The 27023-nt window shown below is 42.9% G+C and overlaps 1 protein-coding gene across 1 annotated transcript in view; it reads left to right on the top strand.

Annotated features, from left to right (window-relative positions):
- LOC308283075 (uncharacterized protein) overlaps positions 1 to 27023 on the top strand; it is a gene marked incomplete at its 5' end in the record, with an annotated part of 64027 nt that overhangs the window by 16522 nt on the left and 20482 nt on the right. Inside the window, 3 exons of the mRNA XM_080723465.1 lie at positions 17350 to 17454; positions 21904 to 21984; positions 24918 to 25034. Of these exons, the coding sequence (XP_080579591.1) occupies positions 17350 to 17454; positions 21904 to 21984; positions 24918 to 25034 (303 nt within the window). The remainder of the gene's footprint in view (positions 1 to 17349; positions 17455 to 21903; positions 21985 to 24917; positions 25035 to 27023) is intronic.

The raw sequence follows: 27023 nt of genomic DNA, 5'->3' as shown, positions 1-27023 counted from the left end.
AGTGAATCATGACCATAAAACCTTGGTTTCTACGAAAAGAACATTTTGAAAATCGCTAAACAAAGGGCAGTTATTAAATGTAGTATATCAAATAATGTAATGTTAAAATACGTTTTCACATATAGGATCAAAGGTTTTATGGTCATGATTCACTGCAATCCTGGATGTCTTGGTTCTAGGATAGGCTAGCATATCCCATATGTGAGGATGGTGTTTTTTTTTCCTTATTTTTTTAGTGTCGGGCACCATGCCCGCAAGGGACACCCCCTCCTCCATGGTAGCCATGCTATCTGCAGCACCATGCACCACACTGTGCGTGTCTGTGTGTGTGGGGTGGGGGGGCACTGGTTGCTGCAGTAACTGGGACAGCAACAGCAGGCAGGGGCATCACAAGGGGGGGAAAGTGGGACTGAGTTACTAGGGCCCAAGGTGGAGGGGCCTTAATTATTTTATACTTTAGCTATTGAAAAATAGCAGATATACATGCTCACAGCGCAGCACCGAGTGCCGCGCTGCGAGCTTGTAGATCTGCTATTTTTGAAAAGTCATGAAAAAGTGTGCAAATCTTTGAATTTGAATCTATGTATTTTTTAAGCGAACATTTGTAACTAATATTTTGCTTCTGAGGGGTCCCTGGAACTAAATATTTTGTGTCTTTGAAACTGAAATATTCAAAGACACAAATTTCCAAGATTTTTCAAAAATAGCAGATATACAAGCTCGCAGCGCGGCACCGAGTGCCGCGCTGTATATCTGCTATTATATCTGCTATTTTTATATTTTATATATCTGCTATGTTTCAATAGTTAACACTCAGGACGCCACCATTCACTTGCGCTTTATTTTGAAGAGCCCCGGAAGCTCCGTGCGTGTGCACGTGGGTGTACACTGACGATCCAGGAAGGAGATCTGTTTGTTTACAAACGGTCGCGAAAACTAAAATCCTAACCGGGGCCGACCATCACGGCATAGTGTCGCCGTGAAGACAAGCTGATCTCGGCCTCCTCGGCGTTATTTGCACCTTATTTCGAGATAAAGCCGTTTTTATGTTTCAGTATAGAATAGGAGTCAATGGATAATGGCCACTCTCGGTTGCTTCTGGCTGCGTTGCGTCATGACGTATGCAGTTTTTTCTTTCACCAGCACCCGTAGCAAGCGTCTGAGATGCGGGTTACCATGGAAACCTTATCTCGTCTGTGAACGTGTTTGGCTACCAAGAGCAGCCAAACTGTTAAAGCACCCAGGGCCCAGAATGCTGTTGAGGAAAAAAGGGTTTTCTTTCCTCTTTTTTTTCTTTCTTTTTTTTTTTGCCAGGGCAACACGGCACCGTGTGGCACCCGAGTGGTCCCTGTAGGACAGCTAATGATGTTACTATAGATCAGTGGTTCTGCAACCTTTTCAAGCCAAGATCCCCCCCCCCCCAAATAATCATTTCTACCACTTTTTGTATGTGGCCCACATGTTCAGATACTGGATTCTGATTGGCTTAAAACAGTGGTAAATCAGTCAACAACCTTGAGTTGGCTCATGGACCCCGCCCACTGTTGAACAATTAATGATTGTAACTAAATAACCTTGCAAGTTACAACTGTGTTTTCTTTCATTTATATGGTAGAAGTGGTAGAAAAGCAATTTACCATTCGAGGGTCGTGGGTTGTTGGCTGATTTGCCACTGTTTCAGGGTTGTTTGGCACTCGGCCTCGCCACGTGCCCTGAAACAATGGTAAATCAGCCAACAACCCATTCCCTCTCATGGTAAATGGCTTACATTTGAACTTGAACCAGGAGGAGGCAAGAAGCCCAAAGGGCTTATACAGAGCCTCTACATGTACCTATGTATGACAACACAAATTTGAATGAACCTGGCTGTATTGCAGAAAAAAACAACTTAATATTATTATTATTATTTCCCTTTGCAGTCAAAAAAGAAAGAAAAATCAAACCCAGTTTGAAGTGAGTGGTGGATGTAGGAGTTGCTGAGACATAACATTTAGTTTGACTCGGTTCCACAGATTCATTTTGCGAAAATAGCAGATCTACAAGCTCTTCTCATAACTTTTGCCCTCTTTTGCCCATTAATTGACAATTTGGCCAATGTTTGAACGGTTCCTATTGTATGGTTTGTTGATTACTTTTGATGCAATAATAGGCTTTCTCTCTTTTTTTTAAGGCATTAAAAAGGTCTTAAAAGTCCTTAAATTGTCACTTCACTGTCATCTGGTGGTTCTCAACCTGTGGGGGTCCCCAAATTATTTAGGGGGGGTCCCCAGATGATTAGCTTAATGTGCAACATTGTTTTGTCACTCAAAAGTAAACAGACCAACAGTGTATAGAGGGTATACTGTATGCACATTGCGAGGCAATGTGCAAAATTGCCTCGCAAAATTGAGATACATCATACAAAATGTAATGCCTCAACTCTTAGTGCTCGTCAGGGTGGGGGGTCCCCAGTTAAAATATGATTATTTTGGGGGTCGTGGCCTGAAAAGGTTGAGAACCACCGTTATAGATGACCAGAAAAGCTGGTGATATTCAGATATTCAGCTTCAGTAATGTTAATATTTAACATCACTTTACTGTCCAGAGCTCATTCAGAGTGGTCAGCCATTAACCCAGCCTGAATAAATATGGGCGGTCAGCTCCGAATCATTTCATCCTAAATTGTTTGTTCCTGTTTTTTTTTTTTTGCTTAAATAGTTAAATAGTCTTATCCAATCCAAACACTCGATTGCTAGAGTGCCCATATATAGATCTACAGTATGTACTGTAACACTTATTTTAACAAAGGAACAGATTGGGTAAAATAACCTTTTACTGTAGATTCATTAAGTTACGAAATTGCAGATTCAAGTAAAGAAACCTAACCCTGTTTGGCGGCATCCATGTGAGCGATGTGGCAATGATTCTCTCAGCATACCAAACAGTGTTGATTTTGTCGACTAAAACTACAACACATTTTTTTTTGTCGATTGCGTTTCACTGACGAAAATTAAATAAAAAAAGAAAAATTAAATAGAAACTTTAAACATGCTTTTTAGATGACTGTAAGGATCATAACAAACCTTGAACCATTACTATTGCAATTTCCTTTGGGTCAAACCTCACATTGACTGGCCTATTGGGCCAAGTCCTGTTTCCCGCTGGGTTTGTGCGGCGATACAAGCTTCTGTAACGGGTGTGTAACAGCTTGACGTGGCCCAGGGGCGTCAATTGGGTATGGCAGGGGTATGCAGCTGCCATACCCTGGGTCCAGGGGGGCAAATAAAAGTTACTTTTAAATATAAATCCATGAATGTCTCTTTGTCTATCTGTTCTGGTTATTATGTCGTTAAACTACAGTAAAATAACTACAAATGCAAAATTTAACAAAATGGTCACTTTAACAAGGTATTATAATTATATTCTCCACACTTCTCCCCATCTTGACAAAATGGTATATTCCCAGGTTCCGCAGGTCAGCTGCACAGGTGCAATGCATTATTGTTAATTGTGGCACGTTTACTAACATGCCAAGTTTAGCTGCACTTGAACAACCATTCCAGGCTGCCATATCCAGTCTAAGAAACCGTAGAAATGGTGGGAAAATAGAATGTATTCTTAAAATAAATGATGCTAAGGTATGGCAAGGTAAGGCAACATGACTGGTGTCTTGCACGCGCACGAAGGCACGCGTGCAAGACACCGGTCATGTTGCCATACCTTAGCTTTTGCTGAACTGACGCCACTGCTTGACGTGGCCTATCCCGGATCTGTGGGGCCTGTGAGTCAACACACGGGCAACAGCTTGACGGAGCTGATCCAGGATCTGTGCGGGGGCAGCGTTGAGTCACACACAGTGCCCTCTCCCAAGTCAACAGCACTTGTCAACAGCACTTTGCATTGAAGGCCAGAGGTTAGGAACACAGCCAGACAGCTAGCATGGGCGGGGGCGCACGGGGATTGCTGTTGGAACCGGGCCCAGTTTAGGTTGTCAGGGACCTTCAGTGCTGGCAGGTGTGTGTGCGTGTGTGCGTGTGTGCGTGCGTGCGTGCGTGCGTGCGTGCATGCATGCATGTGTGTGTCAAACATATCGCAGAAACCTCTTATCTCCACATTCTAACTTTATGTGTCTTTTCTTAGAATAACGCCCTACTTGAGTATCAAAATGTGTAGATCTGCTATTTTTTTATTTGAATCCTGTAAGTCAGGGGTCTTTTCAAGCCGAGGACCCCTTAGTTGAGAGAGAGATGAAGCAGGGACCCCCACAACCTGTTCATAGATTCCATAATGTTTCATTGTTTGACAGCACAATCATCAGTGTATTTTGGATTCATGTCAATGTGTGTTTTCAGATATTTAACCACTTGAGCCATCAATACTTACCCATTAGTAGGATAGAGGGCGGTGTGGGGGCCCAGGGCAGTTGGTGACGTCACAGTAGGGGTGCGTGCATGTGTGTGCATGTGTATGTGCGTGCGTGTGTGCGTGCGTGCGTGTGTGTGTGTGTGTGTGTGTGTGTGTGTGTGTGGGTGTGTGTGTGTGTGTGTGTGTGTGTGTGTGTGTGTGTGTGTGTGTGTGTGTGTGTGTGTGTGTGTGTGTGTGTTTCAAAAGTGAATAAAGGGCCCATGTTGGGGGTGTATTGTTTGGTGTTCATTCTTAAAGACAGTGGGTGTTTTATTGTTTTTCTAAAGGCTGGCTTTACCGTGACTGTAATTAGGGAATGGACAGGATGAGGTTCCCTTTGTGGGATGCGAGAAGAGATTATTTTTGAGTTGTGAAGGGGATACTGCAGATTAGTTCCACTAGGTCTAGAACAATAGGTGACAGTGCATTGAATAGATCTTTCTATCAGGGGTCGTGCCCACAGGCAGAAGGGTCATGGATCTTATTTAAAACAAAGATGGTCACAGGTTGGTGAGGTCGGGGGGCATGGGACAGTGGGTGCAGGGGTTGACCATAGCCTCACACTGTGCTAATCTCGGCCAGCTAGCGGGGTGATGATAACGAGATGGTCTTTGAGGGCTCGAGGGGGTACTATAGATTAGCTATACTATGCAGAAGAACAATAGGGTGCAATGCTGTGAATAGATTTTGTACCATTGAGATGGGGGGTGTATGCAAAACGGTTATGGATGGTATAGAATTAAAACAAAGATGGATACAGGAGCTTGTATTGGGGTGAGGATGGATGGGGAGATGTGTTATGAGGGTAATTTCTGTGGTCGGGGGTCAGCGAGAGTTGGAGGGGTCGCTCACGGCCTCATACTGGGATGATGCACCAACAACTGGCTATTGGTTATTCATTATAGCGTGGTTAGTCTGTGTGTATGTGTGTGTGTGTGTGTGTGTGTATGTGTGTATGTGTGTGTGTGTGTGTGTGTGTGTGTGTGTGTGTGTGTGTGTGTGTGTGTGTGTGTGTGTGTGTGTGTGTGTGTCTGTGTATGTGTGTGTGTGTGTGTGTGTGTGTGTGTGTGTGTGTGTGTGTGTGTGTCTGTGTGTGTGTGTATGTTTTACTTTTACCATTAAATAGATTCACCAAAAACGTTTTCTATATTTAAAATGTGAGCGTATCAATAATATTATTATTCCTGCAGGGGAGACCGTGGGGCTGGTGGGGGCAATCTACACCAAGCAACACATATAATTGGTTGCCGGTATACAATACCAGCGAATCATGGGTGGGGATGGGAGGGGTCACCACTAGTTAAATAGTGGCGGGATAGTCCTGTAACCGGTCTCCTAAGATCTCAAGCTGGTCTACACTTTTTGCGGCTTCTTCATCTAGAGCAATCATGGCAAATCCAGATGGTGAGTGGAATCTGATACGATATTCTCTGGTAATACGAACGTGAATATGTGTACTATATGGCAGATGCATGTGTGATGTATATACACTATGGTAACTATACTTTTCCATGGCTAGGTAGATCTTCAAAGCAGACGGTATCCCCGGTGAACGTGACGTCGCGAAAGAGGGGGAATAGTCCAATTGTACAACACAGAGGGAAGAAACGTAGACTATGTAAGTATGATATCAATCCCATAACCTGATATTTTCCATGCAAATTTACAAGCTGCAGATCAGCCGTTTTGCACACTATTCAAACGCATGTAGATCGGCTGTTTTCTAAAATGTTTTTCTTTTTTATTGTTTTTATTGAAAGTTGTATGATACGATACTATTACCAATGTGTAACAGTAATCTATCAAGATCTATTAGTATTTCAAATCATTGTTTTTCTATCTGTACAGCTACCCCGTGGAAGTCGGAGAGTGCCCACAGGCCCAGGGTTGTGACGGCGGACCCAGACATATCCACACAGCTCACCAGTGAACCTAGCGGTAAGTGCCCCATTCGATAACGTGATATCTACTAGGTATTTTACAACTGTGGATATCATTCGAATTGGATAGAGTTGAGATTATAGATCGCGGTATTTTCTAAAATGTTTTTCTTTTTTTCTTTTTTTGTGTTTTTGTATTGAAGTTGTGAGATGTGACACTATTTCGAATGTGTAAGACTAGTGTATCATGTCGTAGTAGTATTATTAAAACAATGCTTTCTATTGCTACAGATACCCCGCGGGAGCCAGAGATTGACATCACTGTCGAGAACACGGTCGTAGAACCCGTCATTTCCGGAGGGGGCGATGGTGAAATAGCCGGTAAGTGTCATCTCACCCATCACAGGATATCTTCCGTGTATTTACAAGATGAACATCAATAGGATTGGACAGGGTTATGGGTTATAGATCATCTATTTTCTGGGGTCGTTTTTAAATATTTTCAATGTTTGTATTGAACTTGTGAATTGTAACGCTAATACCAATGTGTGTCTGTATTCTAACGTAGGCTATCAGTGTATTAAAGCATACTTTCTATTGTTATAGGGTCGTCGTCGTCGGTACCAGTGTATCCGGACCCTGCGAGTCTCCTCAATATCCGGCAAGCTGTGGCATCACTCGACAGCGAAGCAGCGCAGAAGCGTGAAGACGATCTGTTCTACTTTGACGCGGCGGAACTATTCGAGGCGATTGTGCCGGGGTGTTCTACAACTGTGAGTGCTACTATTCATAGTACTGGTTTAGAAATTGCCGCTCTCCCCCGGGATGATGAGATCGTGCAGGGGTCTTCTACAATTGTGTCTGGTAGTAGCAGTGATAGCACTAGTAATCGTAGTACTGGTTTAGAAAATGCAGCTCTCACTTCTGATGTTATTATCCCTCGGGCTGGGGAGATTGTGAATTTACGTGATTTTATGCGCACCGAAATACATGGTGCGGTGGCCAAAGGTATCAAGTCTATGACGGCTACGGTCAGGAAACACACAAACATAATTGTGCAAACATTAAACAACAAAGTGAGACAGTTGACAGCTGCAGGGACGGACCATGTCACCCAAATAGATCAGAGGATTGGCCGCAGATTAAACGCCCAGACACGTTCTATACACATTGGCATCGAGAACGCATCTTCTGTGATTCAAGACGAGATACAGAAGGCCGACCTGAATGTCGACAGGAAAGTTAGTGCTATAGCCAGTATACACACAAAGAGTATCCTTTCGGGGATCCTCCAGGCTAAATCAATCCTTCGCAGAGATATGATAAAAACTATCACGGTTGCGAGAGCTAGCCTCGAAAACGCAAAGAGTACAAATATACTGCTCGATAAAATGGCTCGTACTCTCCGTGAAAAAATCAGGCCCTCCAACCAAAAGAAGGGCTCTGTGTCTATACTGTAACATATCAAATGGTTGGAAGAGGTTGACCGATACACATTTTTGTTATTTTAACTTTTTTTTTTTTTTTCTTTTTTCTCTATTACTAGTCTATGAGATCATAACCATATCGTTAAGGATCATATGAATTCTGGGGGGATACCATATACTGTACAATATAAGTATTCACTAAATTGTGTTGGAAATAATCTATATACATCTTAAAATGGCGGGGGTCCATCGGGGTAGTGACGATGACGATCATAATATGGATGCTATCATGGCTAGTCAGCAGATAGAGACCACTGGTATATCTATGTTACGGGTCCCACATGGAGGGGTTATCGAGGATCGTATTTATGATGCTTTCATGAATACCCAACAGATAGATAACAGTAACATACCTACGACCGAGGATCGTTCTGGGGAGGCCGTGGACGACCGCGATATTGACGCTATCATGAATACTTATCAGGTAGAAAACAATAATATGTCTATGGAGTGGATGGCGCCCGGGGGTGTTGACGATGATTCTAATATTGATGCTATCATGGATACTTGCATGGCTGAATGCAATGATATAGCTGGTTTCTTAACCGATAGTATGATCAAAACTAATGATATACTGCGTAACTTTCCCCATAGCGGAGAGCATATCAGTGAGTCTGACATGGTGATGGAAATAGACGATATCTCCGAAATGTCAAACTCTGATTCTGAGCACGACATTTCACCTATATCCCCTGATTCCACCAACACTATGACCACAGATGCATGTCAAAATGCAGTCACCCCATTGCAGATAGGATATGGGGTACGTAATACGGCCAGTGGTAGTACTAGTCGTATGAGTGAACATGGGGCAGCTGTAAATACAGATAGGGGTAATGAGACATCCGATACTCAAAGAACGCAAACTACATGCATACCAAAATTTAATGCAAAAGTGATCCGTGAAGCTATAGATTTCAGTAAGATACCCACTGATAATCTGAGTCTAATACCTGAGTTAATAAAGAGCTGTTTATCACACCCCATTAATAGAGCTGTGGAACAGTCAACACCTGGAAGTATTCTAAGCATTACTTTAGACGGCCCCACACTCGCCAGCGATGTAACCACGGTTGTGCGCGCGGATAGCCCCGACATTGCTGGTCATTTTGTAGAGGAGGTTGCTAATGTCATACAAAGCAATGACGAGATATTAGCGGATGAGCAGTTGTGTATGACTATCAACATTGCATGTGGGAGCAGTGGTGGCAGTAGACACCGTAGACTTGGTAAAAGCAGAGTACCATTTAATATGCTAATGGAGAAAAAACTATTGAAAAAAGCTCTCTTTTGTCCCGATAACACAGATAATCTCTGCTTTTCTTTATGCGTGGCCCGGTACTTACACCCGGATAGTCATACCGATGCACTGGACTCTATTGCTAGGGATATACAGTCACAATCAGGACTTCCCCCCGATCATAGAGTTGAACTGGGGGACATATCCACCTTTGAAGCTCTATTGGATAAAAAAATAATTGTTTTCCATCACAGTAATGAGCAGAAAAACGTCACTCTTTTCCAAACTACCAGAGGTCATAACCCAGAAAGTGATAGTGATAAAATACAAATTTATCTGCGAAATGACCATTACTGTCTCATCCTGAAACCCAATGTGTTTCATGGAAATTCCTATGCATGCAATTATTGCTTCAGCGGGTTTAACGATCGAACGAAGCATTCATGTGCGGCGTTGTGTAAAGTGTGCTTCACAAACTGCAAGAACATATCTGACGATGAACCTATACGTGCGTTATGTCTAAAATGCAACCAGATTTGTAGATCTAAGGCGTGTAAAGAACAGCATGAAAAATGCTCCCCTATAGCAAATTTTGTACCGTGTGTGACGTTAATACGCTGTAAAGATTGTAACACGTTGTACAACCGTAATGCAGCGAAGAAGCATAAATGTACACAGGCCGTGTGCAATCACTGCCAACAGGAAATACCCTCTGGTACAGACCATTCATGCTTTATAACCACCATTCCACGGAAAAAGGAGCTTGAGACAAAATATATCATTTACGACTTTGAAACCCAGGATGTTAATGGGACACATGTAGCTAATTATGTATATGCGATGGGGTTGGATAAAAATCCAGCCCACACATTTAAAATGGGTGGGGAGGAGTGTGTTAACGCGTTTATTGATAACTACAGACAAGAGAAGTACATAGGGTATACATTCATTGCACATAATGCGGCAGGGTATGATAGCCATATTCTGCTACGTCAGATGGTTGATAGGGGTATTAAAGTTGATACTATCATGCGCGGTAACAGGATAATCATCCTGACAGATCCCCATTATAACCAGAGGTATATCGACAGTTGCTCTTTCCTCCCAATGAAGCTGTCAAGTACCCCTTCAGCTATGGGTTTCCCCGAAAAGTCCAAAGGGTTCTTTCCGCATAAATTTAATACCCCTGAAAACCAGATGTATAGGGATGTCTACCCGGAACCATATTATTACGGGTATGACCAAATGCATGACTCTGATAAAGGGGACTTCATGAAATGCCCGTGCCACCAACATCCTGCAAATTCTAACACAGTGTTCGTCTCCGGATTATGGGCATCTACATAAAACCGCCCAATTTTATCCTCACCAAAATTTAACGCATGTCTATACGTACAGTTTTCTGTATACATTAAATATTCAATCCATTGTATTGAGGCGTTCGAAAATGCTTTGTGCTGATTGATGTAGGCATTTTCATACGTGAGGGCTATAGTCTCATCTTTTAGAAAGTTAGTCTTGTAAACACGCATGCATGCACCGGGCAGTGTCGTACAAGATAATGGATCCACACCTGTGGACCCAATGAATGCGTCTCTGTATCGTACAAGTGCTTCGCGTAATATTTCAACATCGTTCCTGCAGTAATAGGCCAGCTCGCTCTGAAGATTGAATATCTTGCCTGCTACTGTCCCGTACCATTTCATGAAGTCCCCTTTATCAGAGTCATGCATTTGGTCATACCCGTAATAATATGGTTCCGGGTAGACATCCCTATACATCTGGTTTTCAGGGGTATTAAATTTATGCGGAAAGAACCCTTTGGACTTTTCGGGGAAACCCATAGCTGAAGGGGTACTTGACAGCTTCATTGGGAGGAAAGAGCAACTGTCGATATACCTCTGGTTATAATGGGGATCTGTCAGGATGATTATCCTGTTACCGCGCATGATAGTATCAACTTTAATACCCCTATCAACCATCTGACGTAGCAGAATATGGCTATCATACCCTGCCGCATTATGTGCAATGAATGTATACCCTATGTACTTCTCTTGTCTGTAGTTATCAATAAACGCGTTAACACACTCCTCCCCACCCATTTTAAATGTGTGGGCTGGATTTTTATCCAACCCCATCGCATATACATAATTAGCTACATGTGTCCCATTAACATCCTGGGTTTCAAAGTCGTAAATGATATATTTTGTCTCAAGCTCCTTTTTCCGTGGAATGGTGGTTATAAAGCATGAATGGTCTGTACCAGAGGGTATTTCCTGTTGGCAGTGATTGCACACGGCCTGTGTACATTTATGCTTCTTCGCTGCATTACGGTTGTACAACGTGTTACAATCTTTACAGCGTATTAACGTCACACACGGTACAAAATTTGCTATAGGGGAGCATTTTTCATGCTGTTCTTTACACGCCTTAGATCTACAAATCTGGTTGCATTTTAGACATAACGCACGTATAGGTTCATCGTCAGATATGTTCTTGCAGTTTGTGAAGCACACTTTACACAACGCCGCACATGAATGCTTCGTTCGATCGTTAAACCCGCTGAAGCAATAATTGCATGCATAGGAATTTCCATGAAACACATTGGGTTTCAGGATGAGACAGTAATGGTCATTTCGCAGATAAATTTGTATTTTATCACTATCACTTTCTGGGTTATGACCTCTGGTAGTTTGGAAAAGAGTGACGTTTTTCTGCTCATTACTGTGATGGAAAACAATTATTTTTTTATCCAATAGAGCTTCAAAGGTGGATATGTCCCCCAGTTCAACTCTATGATCGGGGGGAAGTCCTGATTGTGACTGTATATCCCTAGCAATAGAGTCCAGTGCATCGGTATGACTATCCGGGTGTAAGTACCGGGCCACGCATAAAGAAAAGCAGAGATTATCTGTGTTATCGGGACAAAAGAGAGCTTTTTTCAATAGTTTTTTCTCCATTAGCATATTAAATGGTACTCTGCTTTTACCAAGTCTACGGTGTCTACTGCCACCACTGCTCCCACATGCAATGTTGATAGTCATACACAACTGCTCATCCGCTAATATCTCGTCATTGCTTTGTATGACATTAGCAACCTCCTCTACAAAATGACCAGCAATGTCGGGGCTATCCGCGCGCACAACCGTGGTTACATCGCTGGCGAGTGTGGGGCCGTCTAAAGTAATGCTTAGAATACTTCCAGGTGTTGACTGTTCCACAGCTCTATTAATGGGGTGTGATAAACAGCTCTTTATTAACTCAGGTATTAGACTCAGATTATCAGTGGGTATCTTACTGAAATCTATAGCTTCACGGATCACTTTTGCATTAAATTTTGGTATGCATGTAGTTTGCGTTCTTTGAGTATCGGATGTCTCATTACCCCTATCTGTATTTACAGCTGCCCCATGTTCACTCATACGACTAGTACTACCACTGGCCGTATTACGTACCCCATATCCTATCTGCAATGGGGTGACTGCATTTTGACATGCATCTGTGGTCATAGTGTTGGTGGAATCAGGGGATATAGGTGAAATGTCGTGCTCAGAATCAGAGTTTGACATTTCGGAGATATCGTCTATTTCCATCACCATGTCAGACTCACTGATATGCTCTCCGCTATGGGGAAAGTTACGCAGTATATCATTAGTTTTGATCATACTATCGGTTAAGAAACCAGCTATATCATTGCATTCAGCCATGCAAGTATCCATGATAGCATCAATATTAGAATCATCGTCAACACCCCCGGGCGCCATCCACTCCATAGACATATTATTGTTTTCTACCTGATAAGTATTCATGATAGCGTCAATATCGCGGTCGTCCACGGCCTCCCCAGAACGATCCTCGGTCGTAGGTATGTTACTGTTATCTATCTGTTGGGTATTCATGAAAGCATCATAAATACGATCCTCGATAACCCCTCCATGTGGGACCCGTAACATAGATATACCAGTGGTCTCTATCTGCTGACTAGCCATGATAGCATCCATATTATGATCGTCATCGTCACTACCCCGATGGACCCCCGCCATTTTAAGATGTATATAGATTATTTCCAACACAATTTAGTGAATACTTATATTGTACAGTATATGGTATCCCCCCAGAATTCATATGATCCTTAACGATATGGTTATGATCTCATAGACTAGTAATAGAGAAAAAAGAAAAAAAAAAAAAAGTTAAAATAACAAAAATGTGTATCGGTCAACCTCTTCCAACCATTTGATATGTTACAGTATAGACACAGAGCCCTTCTTTTGGTTGGAGGGCCTGATTTTTTCACGGAGAGTACGAGCCATTTTATCGAGCAGTATATTTGTACTCTTTGCGTTTTCGAGGCTAGCTCTCGCAACCGTGATAGTTTTTATCATATCTCTGCGAAGGATTGATTTAGCCTGGAGGATCCCCGAAAGGATACTCTTTGTGTGTATACTGGCTATAGCACTAACTTTCCTGTCGACATTCAGGTCGGCCTTCTGTATCTCGTCTTGAATCACAGAAGATGCGTTCTCGATGCCAATGTGTATAGAACGTGTCTGGGCGTTTAATCTGCGGCCAATCCTCTGATCTATTTGGGTGACATGGTCCGTCCCTGCAGCTGTCAACTGTCTCACTTTGTTGTTTAATGTTTGCACAATTATGTTTGTGTGTTTCCTGACCGTAGCCGTCATAGACTTGATACCTTTGGCCACCGCACCATGTATTTCGGTGCGCATAAAATCACGTAAATTCACAATCTCCCCAGCCCGAGGGATAATAACATCAGAAGTGAGAGCTGCATTTTCTAAACCAGTACTACGATTACTAGTGCTATCACTGCTACTACCAGACACAATTGTAGAAGACCCCTGCACGATCTCATCATCCCGGGGGAGAGCGGCAATTTCTAAACCAGTACTATGAATAGTAGCACTCACAGTTGTAGAACACCCCGGCACAATCGCCTCGAATAGTTCCGCCGCGTCAAAGTAGAACAGATCGTCTTCACGCTTCTGCGCTGCTTCGCTGTCGAGTGATGCCACAGCTTGCCGGATATTGAGGAGACTCGCAGGGTCCGGATACACTGGTACCGACGACGACGACCCTATAACAATAGAAAGTATGCTTTAATACACTGATAGCCTACGTTAGAATACAGACACACATTGGTATTAGCGTTACAATTCACAAGTTCAATACAAACATTGAAAATATTTAAAAACGACCCCAGAAAATAGATGATCTATAACCCATAACCCTGTCCAATCCTATTGATGTTCATCTTGTAAATACACGGAAGATATCCTGTGATGGGTGAGATGACACTTACCGGCTATTTCACCATCGCCCCCTCCGGAAATGACGGGTTCTACGACCGTGTTCTCGACAGTGATGTCAATCTCTGGCTCCCGCGGGGTATCTGTAGCAATAGAAAGCATTGTTTTAATAATACTACTACGACATGATACACTAGTCTTACACATTCGAAATAGTGTCACATCTCACAACTTCAATACAAAAACACAAAAAAAGAAAAAAAGAAAAACATTTTAGAAAATACCGCGATCTATAATCTCAACTCTATCCAATTCGAATGATATCCACAGTTGTAAAATACCTAGTAGATATCACGTTATCGAATGGGGCACTTACCGCTAGGTTCACTGGTGAGCTGTGTGGATATGTCTGGGTCCGCCGTCACAACCCTGGGCCTGTGGGCACTCTCCGACTTCCACGGGGTAGCTGTACAGATAGAAAAACAATGATTTGAAATACTAATAGATCTTGATAGATTACTGTTACACATTGGTAATAGTATCGTATCATACAACTTTCAATAAAAACAATAAAAAAGAAAAACATTTTAGAAAACAGCCGATCTACATGCGTTTGAATAGTGTGCAAAACGGCTGATCTGCAGCTTGTAAATTTGCATGGAAAATATCAGGTTATGGGATTGATATCATACTTACATAGTCTACGTTTCTTCCCTCTGTGTTGTACAATTGGACTATTCCCCCTCTTTCGCGACGTCACGTTCACCGGGGATACCGTCTGCTTTGAAGATCTACCTAGCCATGGAAAAGTATAGTTACCATAGTGTATATACATCACACATGCATCTGCCATATAGTACACATATTCACGTTCGTATTACCAGAGAATATCGTATCAGATTCCACTCACCATCTGGATTTGCCATGATTGCTCTAGATGAAGAAGCCGCAAAAAGTGTAGACCAGCTTGAGATCTTAGGAGACCGGTTACAGGACTATCCCGCCACTATTTAACTAGTGGTGACCCCTCCCATCCCCACCCATGATTCGCTGGTATTGTATACCGGCAACCAATTATATGTGTTGCTTGGTGTAGATTGCCCCCACCAGCCCCACGGTCTCCCCTGCAGGAATAATAATATTATTGATACGCTCACATTTTAAATATAGAAAACGTTTTTGGTGAATCTATTTAATGGTAAAAGTAAAACATACACACACACACAGACACACACACACACACACACACACACACACACACACACACACACATACACAGACACACACACACACACACACACACACACACACACACACACACACACACACACACACACACACACATACACACACACACACACACACACACACACACACACACACACACACACACACACACACACACACATACACACATACACACACACACACACACACACATACACACAGACTAACCACGCTATAATGAATAACCAATAGCCAGTTGTTGGTGCATCATCCCAGTATGAGGCCGTGAGCGACCCCTCCAACTCTCGCTGACCCCCGACCACAGAAATTACCCTCATAACACATCTCCCCATCCATCCTCACCCCAATACAAGCTCCTGTATCCATCTTTGTTTTAATTCTATACCATCCATAACCGTTTTGCATACACCCCCCATCTCAATGGTACAAAATCTATTCACAGCATTGCACCCTATTGTTCTTCTGCATAGTATAGCTAATCTATAGTACCCCCTCGAGCCCTCAAAGACCATCTCGTTATCATCACCCCGCTAGCTGGCCGAGATTAGCACAGTGTGAGGCTATGGTCAACCCCTGCACCCACTGTCCCATGCCCCCCGACCTCACCAACCTGTGACCATCTTTGTTTTAAATAAGATCCATGACCCTTCTGCCTGTGGGCACGACCCCTGATAGAAAGATCTATTCAATGCACTGTCACCTATTGTTCTAGACCTAGTGGAACTAATCTGCAGTATCCCCTTCACAACTCAAAAATAATCTCTTCTCGCATCCCACAAAGGGAACCTCATCCTGTCCATTCCCTAATTACAGTCACGGTAAAGCCAGCCTTTAGAAAAACAATAAAACACCCACTGTCTTTAAGAATGAACACCAAACAATACACCCCCAACATGGGCCCTTTATTCACTTTTGAAACACACACACACACACACACACACACACACACACACACACACACACACACACACACACACACACACACACACACCCACACACACACACACACACACACACACGCACACACGCACGCACGCACACACGCACGCACATACACATGCACACACATGCACGCACCCCTACTGTGACGTCACCAACTGCCCTGGGCCCCCACACCGCCCTCTATCCTACTCCCATTCAGGCCGGGTACACATTTTAGTGTATGGGAGGGGCTTACAGTACATGTATGTTGCAACATATTTGTTTTTGTAGGCTAAATTCTGATTTAGGCCTAACTATAGGTTAGGCCTAAATGGGTTAATAAACTTGACCTTTCACTGTGTACTTAGTCTGCTCGTTTTCCCCTCTACACCAAACCTCTTTGCTGAAAATAGCCGATTTACAAACTTGTAGATCTGCTATTTGAACTATGTAGATCTGCAAGATGTGAGCTATGTAGATCTGCTATTTTTTTGCTACAGTTCTCAGAATATGGACACTAAGGTTCAAGTTGTTAATATAAAAAGGATTGGAAGATTTGGAGGACCCCCTAGGGGTCCCGGACCCCCTGTTGAAGACCCCTGCTGTAAGTAATAGTTTTGGGACATATTATATAATAATATAATCAAATAATTCACTTTGTGTACTTCACTTGACACTTGTCTATGTCCATTGTGGGGCCCCACGCTTTGAGACACCTCCAGGCCTTTACATGTCACATCATCAAAAACATTCCAATACTGGGATGGTGTCTGTCCTTCGCAATCCTTTTTGTCCTCCTCAAACAACTGCTGTCCTACGTGTCCTGCAGAAAGCCAGGACTACAGCAGACTGAGGGGGCCTAATTTGAAGCCGATCTGCAATTTTTCATTTACAGTTGAACGTTGTTCTTGTGTTGGCAGTCCATGGCCCTCATCCAGGATCTAGTGAAGGAGATCCGAGACCTCAAGGCCTTCAGAAACAGCCTTAAGACGGAGGTTGAACAACTGCAGGACCAAGTGGACAAGGTGAGACCTCTCATGGCTGTGGCGCAGTAAGTACCAAGACAAGTCATTCACAACAACACATGTGTGGACGTTGCTTTTAATGTACAATTGGGGGATATAAAGCAACAAAAATAAATTGAGTGGGTAGTAAACTGAGATGAGATGAGATACTTTATTAATCCCAGAAGGGGAATTGAGGTGTTACAGCAGCATAATGTGATAAAACTAAGATGCAATTTGAAATTGCGAGTGTGGTTGCTGACGTGACTACTGACCATATTCTGCAGTAAGCTAACTGTTATGTGAAGCTCGACCAATTGATTCCCTATTGATTCCCACTCCCATTGATTCCCTATTGATTCCCACTCCCATTGATTCCCTATTGATTCCCACTCCCACTGATTCCCTATTGATTCCCACTCCCATTGATTCCCTATTGATTCCCTATCCCTGTCAGACAGAAGTCTGTCTGTCTGACAATCTCCAATGGCAGCGGAAAAGTTACCCTAGTAAATAAAGAAAGATGCAATTGGAAATGGCAAGTATGGTTGACGTGACTATATTCTGCAACAAGTTAACTGTCATGTGAAGCTCAACCAATACTCCAGCTATCACCACTCCTCTAATGCTTTTCCTTCAATTTCCAATTGCGTCTGATTTACATCAATTTCCAAAGGAATCTGATTCACAAAAAATCAAACCTTGGTTCGAAGTGAAGCGGTGAACTTTTATTCTATGTGTTCAAGAGCTATGAACTCTGTGATCTATACATTCTTCCAATTCTGAATGAATGAATGATTTTATCTGGAGGGCCGAATTGTCATGTGAAGCTTGACCAATCCTCAAAGTATGGTCTCATTGGACATTTTTAATCATCCAATCATCAGACCGGGACGGACGTTACACACATATTCTGGATGTACGGGACAGATAAAACCTGTTCATCCTGGACTGGAATGACCATATATGGACATGAACGGGACACACATGTACGGGACAGATGAAAACCTGTTCATTCTGGACTGGAATGACCATATATGGACATGAACGGGACACACAAAGCCACTCCTTGGAAGCGCTTTCACCGCTTCAAAAAGTTTATCTAGTGGTGAAAATAAAGTTTCCCCAGGACTGCAGTGTGTTGCCCTGTCGGGCAACCACACTAATAAATAATGTAATCTACATGGCAAACAGGACCACATCACACACAGATGGACATAATTGCATGGCAAACAGGACCACATCACACACAGATGGACATAATTGCATGGCAAACAGGACCACATCACACACAGATGGACATAATTCACACAATACCAGGGCTGACACATGCAGGAACACTTGCATTGAGGAAGAGAGTTCTTATGCATATATGCATTCTGGTGGCAGTTGGCATGAAATAGTCTGTACCGCTCCGTTTTCAAAGAGTGAGCCTTCGGTAGAGTGAGCCTCTGGATGAAGGTGCTCAGCCGCAGCTCAAGTGGATGGGAGGGGTTAAACAGCATGGAGTTATGGAGTTTAGTTTGTCCCTATTGCGTGTATCAAAACAGCGTCCCGGTTCTGACAATGGAAGCTTGTGATTGGCTGAACCGGAGGTAGGGAGCGCTCCGTTGCATTCGCCTGGACCGTGCGGAGGTGCCGATCGAGAGCTCACTCGTGTATAGGTTATAGGTAATATAATAGGCCTACATGCGATGTTTCATGACATATAACCAGGCCTGGAATTTCATCATTTTAGGGGCAAGGCCACTTGGCCTTTGGTGTTGTCCTTTGTTTGAGGGCACAAATGCCAAATGCCAGGGCAGGAAGGCCATCAAATAAAACACAATTTTGGTACATTGAAATGGGTCAAGGATGATTTTAAATGTAATATGTAGACTGCAGTGAAATAAATGAGTATTTACGATCTGATCCATGTTCAGCCCTGCACAAATAAAAGAAAAATGGGGACTCACCAAAAGACACTGGTGTCCACATATTGACAAGACAGAGACAGAGGAGAAAGTGGTACAGTCAGCTGGGACATTAAAGCCACTGTGGCCTCAGTTCATGCCATTTTTTGGAGGGGCACAAGGCCAAACTGTGGGGCAACGACGGCCATGGCCTTCATGGCCTCCCTGAAATTCCTGCCCTGCATATAACACAAGAAATAATCATAAACATTTTATATTTATAAGGTCAAGTATTATACTTAATAATTGGGACTTACAAGAAGTTAAGAACCATAGTTATAGGCCTACATTTTTGCAGTAGTTTAGGCAATTTGGTTTGATAAGGTTGTGGGCAGAACAATTTGTCCTTGTTTGTTATTTGACTATTTTTACTTTATTAATTATAATTAAAGACACTTCATAGTGAATTAGTGATTATAATAAATAGCCTATGTCGTGATTGTTGTTAATATAGCTTGATCAGATTGTGTTTATAATACAACGCCGGCGCGCCTCCGTCATCTCCACCGAAAACAAGCGCTCCGCCCTTGTTCCATTGTCAGGACCGGGACGCTGTTTTGATTCACGCGTCCCTATTCCCTAATCCTCCTCTCTGCAACTGACTGCAGCCCTTCCATTCGGAGACCCACAACAGAACTGGCCTTCTTCGTGATCTTATTGAGCTTGTTCAGCTCACTAACAGGCCTTTGATACCACTGCATGGAATAGAATGATGGCTACAGCAGACTACTAAAACACATTTTCAATAGCTTGCTGCTACACACATTATAGCATAGGACTTGAGCCTCCTCAGGAGGTACAGTCTGCTCTGTCCCTTTTTGTAGACAGACTCCTCTCTCTCCGTCTGGTGTCTATCACCAGCTGTTTTTCATTGCGACTGTAGGTCGCATTTAATTTGAAAACCTGCAGATCATGTCCGTCCGTCACGCCGGACGAGATCCCTGATGTCATCAATATTAAGCCCATATCTGGGAGGCTCTTGCTGGATATATGGCCATATTGTGTCAGTCTCTGCTGTTTCAGCGCGACCTCGCCCTTCTCGCCCTTAGGGCATCTTACCGGAACATATATTTCACATGGAGTTATAATAAGTAGAGAGGACACCAGATATCCCCGCCCGTCCACTTGCATTGAGTTGCACACCCAGCGCATGAAGCGTACTTCCGCGTTTGGAAACGCCTCTGAAACGTGACGTAGTGGGGCTTAAATGATGTGTTTTGCATCATAGTTTGTGTTCATGGACGCACTGGGGCTCCAATTCATGAACGAGCACTTCCGCTATGAACGCGCAGTCAATACAAAGAAGCCTAGATGCGCGTTCATGTGTTAGAAGCCCCAACTGCAGTACCTCAAACGGCCAACATCCATGGTGCTTCAGCCCTCCCCCTTCCCAGATGGGTCTTCAGCCCTCATCATTGTCCTCAGTTCTACGGCCCACAACAGAGGAGTCGTCTGGGAATGCCTGGAGATGCATTGTTCCAGATCTGAAACTGAAGTGTAAATGGTGGACAGGAAGGTCAGGTAGAGACAATAGTTTGGTCTCTCTTCACCAGTCATTATGGCCTCTGTTCTCATAGGCCACTAGGGGCCGCTGTAGGAGTCACCCAGAGGCCAGTGGCATCAAAGGCCTTGACTCTAATCCAACTCCAGCTGTCACTCACCACATCACCGTGGATACGCAACAATAGAGATCTGGTTCCATGCTATGATAATGGTGATGTCTGTCTCTCTCTCTCTCTCTCTTGTGGTGGAAAAATTCACAAAGGACAAGACAACACTTTCTTAGAAAGAATAGATAAACTCAAAACAAGTTAAAGGGGCTATAGTCAACTTTTTCTTCTAAAACGGATGCTAAAATAAAAATAATGTTTCGAAAATATTTTACAAAAACATTAAGCTTCATATGTGTTTCTTTTCAAAAATGACCACAAAAAGCGTAAAATAATGATAAAATAATCATTTTGGCCGTTGTTAGGCTGACTCTGTTTACATCCCTCTTCTACTCTTTCAAGAATAGAAGAGGCAAACAAAGTCAGCCTGACAACAGCCAAAATGAAAAAGTCGACTATAGCTCCTTTAAAAACATCAAACAAGGAAGGTTTTATTCTCCAACTGTTCATGAACAGGGTCAGAGCACGAAAATGACAATGACAATCTGATGCAGATGCAGGGTGCAACAGATTATTGTACTCTGCCCCAGGTATGGCAAACATTCATGATAGGAAGGGAGTATCGAACAGCATTGATAGATTTCTGCGGAGGGAGGATAGGTAAGGAAGTAATACATGCCTACAGTGGCTCTTTGTCTCAAGGTTGTGAGAAAGAGATAAGATGTTTAATGAGCTCTGCAGGAAGAAAAACATTTTTTTCTGTTTTGGAGAAAACGCAGATTGACCTGTCAGAGGAAAAGACGAATAAGGCCATTTCCGTTGCCTTGTTAAAGCCACGTTTTGTCTGTGTACTGTACATGCATAACACTCAAGATGATATTTTTCCTCTACACTTTCTCTCTGTACAGATTAACATGGGTGATGTGGCTCAGAGGGTGACCGAGGTGGAGAACTGTTTCCACCGTGTGGAGGAACTGGAGGCTGTTACAGTGAGTTCCTCTCTGACAGTAAACTCTCTGAATTGTTAGGCCTAGAACTATTGAATGCTTTAACCAGTGAAAAATAGCAGATATACAAGCTACGAGCTTGTAGATCTGCTATTTTTGAAAAAGTCGTGAAAATGTATATGTATTTTTAAAGCGAACGTTTGTAACTCAAATTTTGCTTCCGGGTGGTCCCTGGAACTAAATATTTTGAGATGGGGGTCCGTGGCCAAATAAATATCATTTTGGGGGTCCTTCACATGAAAAGGTTTGAGAGCCACTGACATAGTAGTCTCTAAGAACAGACTAACTGCTCCATTTAAGTGAAAAGGACCTTTTCTTTGACGATGGCTATAGCCAGATTGCTGACATAGAAACATAGGTTTTTCAAAAAGTCTTAGAAGGATTCAAAAGACACTTATAGAATCGGGGTCAAAATTCTAATTTTCACGATTTTTCAAAAATAGCAGATCTACAAGCTCGCAGCGCGGCACTCGGTGCCGCGCTGTGAGCTTGTATATCTGCTATTTTTCAATAGTTAAAACATAAAATAATGATAAACAATAATGTGTACCTGTTCTAAATGGGTTAAAGAAGAATTGGTATGCAATGGGTGTCTGTGTGGCCTAATGCAGTGGTTCTCAACCTTTTCAAGCCGCGTTCCCCAAAATAATCATATTTTAACTGGGGACCCCCAAGAGTTGAGGCATTACATTACATTGTATAACACGGTTGTGAAAATAGCTGATCTACATGCTGACAACGCCTCGCAATGCTATACACTCAGGCGGCATTCACACAGGCACGTTTTATTGCGATTAAAACGAATCCTCTAACGTATTGTCAGAAAATACACAACGTTTGGGCATGTGTGAAGATGCATCCGTATTATTTTTCGAATCAAAGAAACAAATGCAAATCCACAAAAAAACGGTGGTTTCGATTCGCTACAGCAAACGCTTCACTGTTGGTGTGAATCCATCCGTCTCAAATACAGGCAATATATAGAGCCATGTGCGGGTTCAATCCATAGTTATTTATAAAAGGTTAAATCCCCCTCCAGACCGTCCGTTCTCATTAGATTTCTGACCATTCTGGCCGCCTCCTCCCCTCATTGATTCAATTTCTGATCACCGCTCCCTCGATCGCACATGGTGTATTATTTGTGAGGAGTTGCTCACAGTTAGATAAAAGGAAAGTGCCACAGGAGTCACTTGTATATCATATATAGGCTATAGGCCTAATATAATATAGGCCGATGTGTGGGTCTCTCGCCCTTGCTCGCGCGCGCGGCTCTCTGTGCCAAATAATGTCCAAATGGAGACGCTTCATGCGCGGAGCGCAGAGAGGGAACCAGCGGAGGGCAAGACGAGGGGCAGAGAGAGAGAGAGAGAGAGAGAGAGAGAGAGAGAGAGAGAGAGAGAGAGAGACGTTGATGTCCTCCTCTTCGTAGATATTCATATCTTGCTATTAAAAGTATTTGCTGTCTGGTTTATTGCTGGTAGATTTTGCGAGTCCCTCCGGCTGCCGCTGGTTTTATTTTTTGATCGCCCGTTTACGACCGTCGACCGCAGATAAATAGGCTGACGCCTGCGCCTCAATTTTGCGGCGGTCCTGCGGTTACATTGTGAGTTGAACTTGAAGAATTAATAAACACAGGGAGATGGAGGGGGCATTATTATGCAGCTTGGATACATACATGTCCCATGGACAGACGTGGACGATTCCTTGTTTCGGATGACAAAGTGCAGTGTGAGCGCAAACGTATCAATTAAATATGCAAGAATGTAGCAACTTCACCCCTCCCATTCGCACGACTAAACCGAATTATATTATGAGAATGTGGCCTTAAGTTAATCATCTGGGGACCCCCCCAAAATAATTTGCAGCCCTGGTTGAGACCCCCACAGATTGAGAACCACTGGCCAAATGCATATCAAACCGGGGGTACCTTGAAAAGGTGGAGAATCACTTTATTAAATCCAGCCACCCTAATCGAGAAGGAGTACGTCGTTTATCGGGAATCCAATGCATTACATTGCTTTCAACTTGCATATTGATCGACCGTACACTTAATGTTTGTATAAAACTACATTATTGGGCCATCTTTATTAGTGCTCCAACACAAAATGCGCCACATTTTTCCCAGTTACAAAGAGTATGCGTGGACACGAATAAGACAGCTCACACAAACACACACACACCAACCCAATCGTCAGAGGAACCGTGCACATTACACACATAAACTATTTGTCCCTGTCAAACTTAAATCATTGTTACTTTGATCGTCGCACGGAACAAACCACTATGGAACAAACATGCTGCCTGCACAGTCAACACAGCATTTCTCTCTTCTACTGTGCACATGTGGGACGTTGTGTATTCAGAAATTACTCAACACATTTTTTTTCCCGTCTCGTATCAGTTCATTACAGCACACCTCTTTCCAAATACGGAACGATTCCGTATTCAACAGGACGGGTGGTGACCCTGTGAGTGTCTCTCGCAGCGTCGTTCCTAATGTGCGTGTGTGTATATATATATTATAAGTCCATGCTGAGGCCAGCTGGCGAGAACGCACGTGCAAACGCTTATTTGGCGAGTCTCAGGTGTGTGCCTTCTTCTAGCACATCAGCTGAAAAACAAAACACTCACGATAATCGTGTCGTGGAGATTTAAATTTATCGTGAAACTATCCTACATCATGCACTGGGATCAATTCACCTTTTATTTGCCGAGCTGCATATCCGGTACCACTTTAAACCTCCATAATTGGTCAAACAGACTTGGAAATAATGTACTTGATACAGTCTTTTTTACATGCTCTACCAAATCTCTTTGCCAAAAAATTGCCGATCTATAAGCTCACAAGAGCTTGTAGATCTGCTATTTCCACCCCAGGATAATGGATGTTGAGGGTATTTGGATTATCCCTACAGAGAACACTGAGGGAGAGGGCTGAGCGCTATCCGGAGCCAGAGGAGTTTGACCACTATGTGAGCTGGGACGTCCTGCACACAGCGCTGCTGCCACACCATCATCACACCCTGCAACAGGCAAGACACAACCTGCCATTTACATATTACTACAGAGGTCTTCAACAGGGGGTCCGGGACCCCTAGGGGGTCCTCAGAGGCCATGGCTACACGGAGCTGGATATTTCATATATCCAGGTTTTTCAGATATCCACATAGAAAAATATCTAGGTCCACACAGAGCTGGAGATTTCATATATCCCGGTTTTTCAGATATCCACATAGAAAAATATCTAGGTCCACACGACAAAGATATCTAGGTCTAACAAGCACACACACAGTAACGTCTTCAGAGATATCCGGGTTCCCTGTCTACACGGATCCAGTGAATCGGATATTTTTCAATGTCTTCACTGGCTATTTATCCGGTTTAAAAAATATCCAGCTTCGTGGCCGAAATATCCAGCTTCATGTGGCTGCAAGCCCCAACAGCACAAAAAAATGTCTAGCTTCAGAAATATCCTGCTCTGTGTAGCCATGGCCAGCGTTACTACAGGGGGTCCTCCAAATCTTTGAGTGATAGTAACTTTTTTCCCTCCTTTTTTATATTAACCACTTGAACCCTAGTGTCCAAATTCTGAGAACTTTAGCCAAAAATACAACGCCTCGCCGCGAGGCGTTGTGAGCTTGTAGATTGGCTATTTTTGGCAAAGAGGTTTGGTGTAGAGGGGAAAAAGAGCAGACTAAGTACAGAGTGAAAGGTCAAGTTTATTAAGTATTGACGGTTCAAGTGGTTAAATATCCGAAAACTCAAATTGACATGAATCCAAAATACATGATCGATCGTGCTGTCAAACAATGAAACTATATGGAATCTATGAAAAGGTTGTGGGGGTCCATGCTTCATCTCTCTCAGCAAAGGGGTCCTTGTCCTGAAAACGTTGAAGTCCCCTGTATTTACGATTTACTTTGACTCTTTCTTATATGATTTGGCCAATGTGTTTATTTTTTGTTGATTATTTTTGATGCAGATAATATTTTTTAGGTATTACAAAGTACAATATTTGGATCCGAGATGTAGTGGAGTAGAATTAATTAGTTATTTCTATTTAAGTGTCATGCCACCTCGTGGCCCATCCCTCGTGGGATTATATGACACCTTTTCAAACAAGGTTACAATATTCGTAAGTACACTTTTTCTTTTTTATAGACATCTGTTACCGGTATTCAACATAGATAGATACCAGGGGGCAAAAAACTAAAGCAAAACTGAACATATTGTACTTAACCCCTGCTTGTACAATGTTTTTTTTTTTCTCTCAAGTACCAAGCCTTCTCAAAGTAGTTTGCCAGTTTAAATACATGTTTTTCAAATGGACATTTGTGAGTCACTGATATCCAACTATATACGATATAAATCGTCAATATTATTAAACAACTCTCTCTGAATCTCGAATAAAAGGGACAATATACAGAACAAAATGATACTCATTAGTAGAAGTAAAAGTATTGGAAATTGGAAATACTCAAGTAAAGGACAAATAACTCACAAGGGAAGTTAAGTTCAAGTACTTAAAAGTAAATGTACTTACTTACGGTACTTAGTTACTTTACACCACTGCACAAGGGGTCTGATTTTACAGTTTAGATACATTTTTTCGAGATCCTAGAAATACAAACATGTATCAAATGGGGGTCCGCAGCCTCATGCAGATCAAACTGGGGGTCGTTAAAAACAATATAAGTGGTTGAGAACCACTGTTGTACTCCCCAAACGTATCAGACGCCCCCTCCCTCCCTCCCTCCCTATCTTCAAAACCGCCCTGAAAACCCACCTGTTCAGAACTGCCTTTCCGAGTTGACTTTGTTTTCAACTCTTTTAATTTGCTTATGTGAGTTAGTAGTATGTTAGTTAGTATGAAAACGGACAGCTCATGTCTGTCCGTCAAGCTAATACACAACACACGCTGTGACGGGAGCACCCCAGCTGTGGGCAATCAGGAGTGCCCCAGCTGCTGCAATCAGCGACGTGCCACACGATAGGTAACGGCGACCTGGCGGTCGCTTCTC

This window comes from Nannobrachium achirus, assembly GCF_963921795.1.
Source record: "Nannobrachium achirus genome assembly, chromosome: 4".
Classification (NCBI taxonomy): domain Eukaryota; kingdom Metazoa; phylum Chordata; class Actinopteri; order Myctophiformes; family Myctophidae; genus Nannobrachium; species Nannobrachium achirus.
This window is presented reverse-complemented; position numbering and strand designations above follow the sequence as displayed.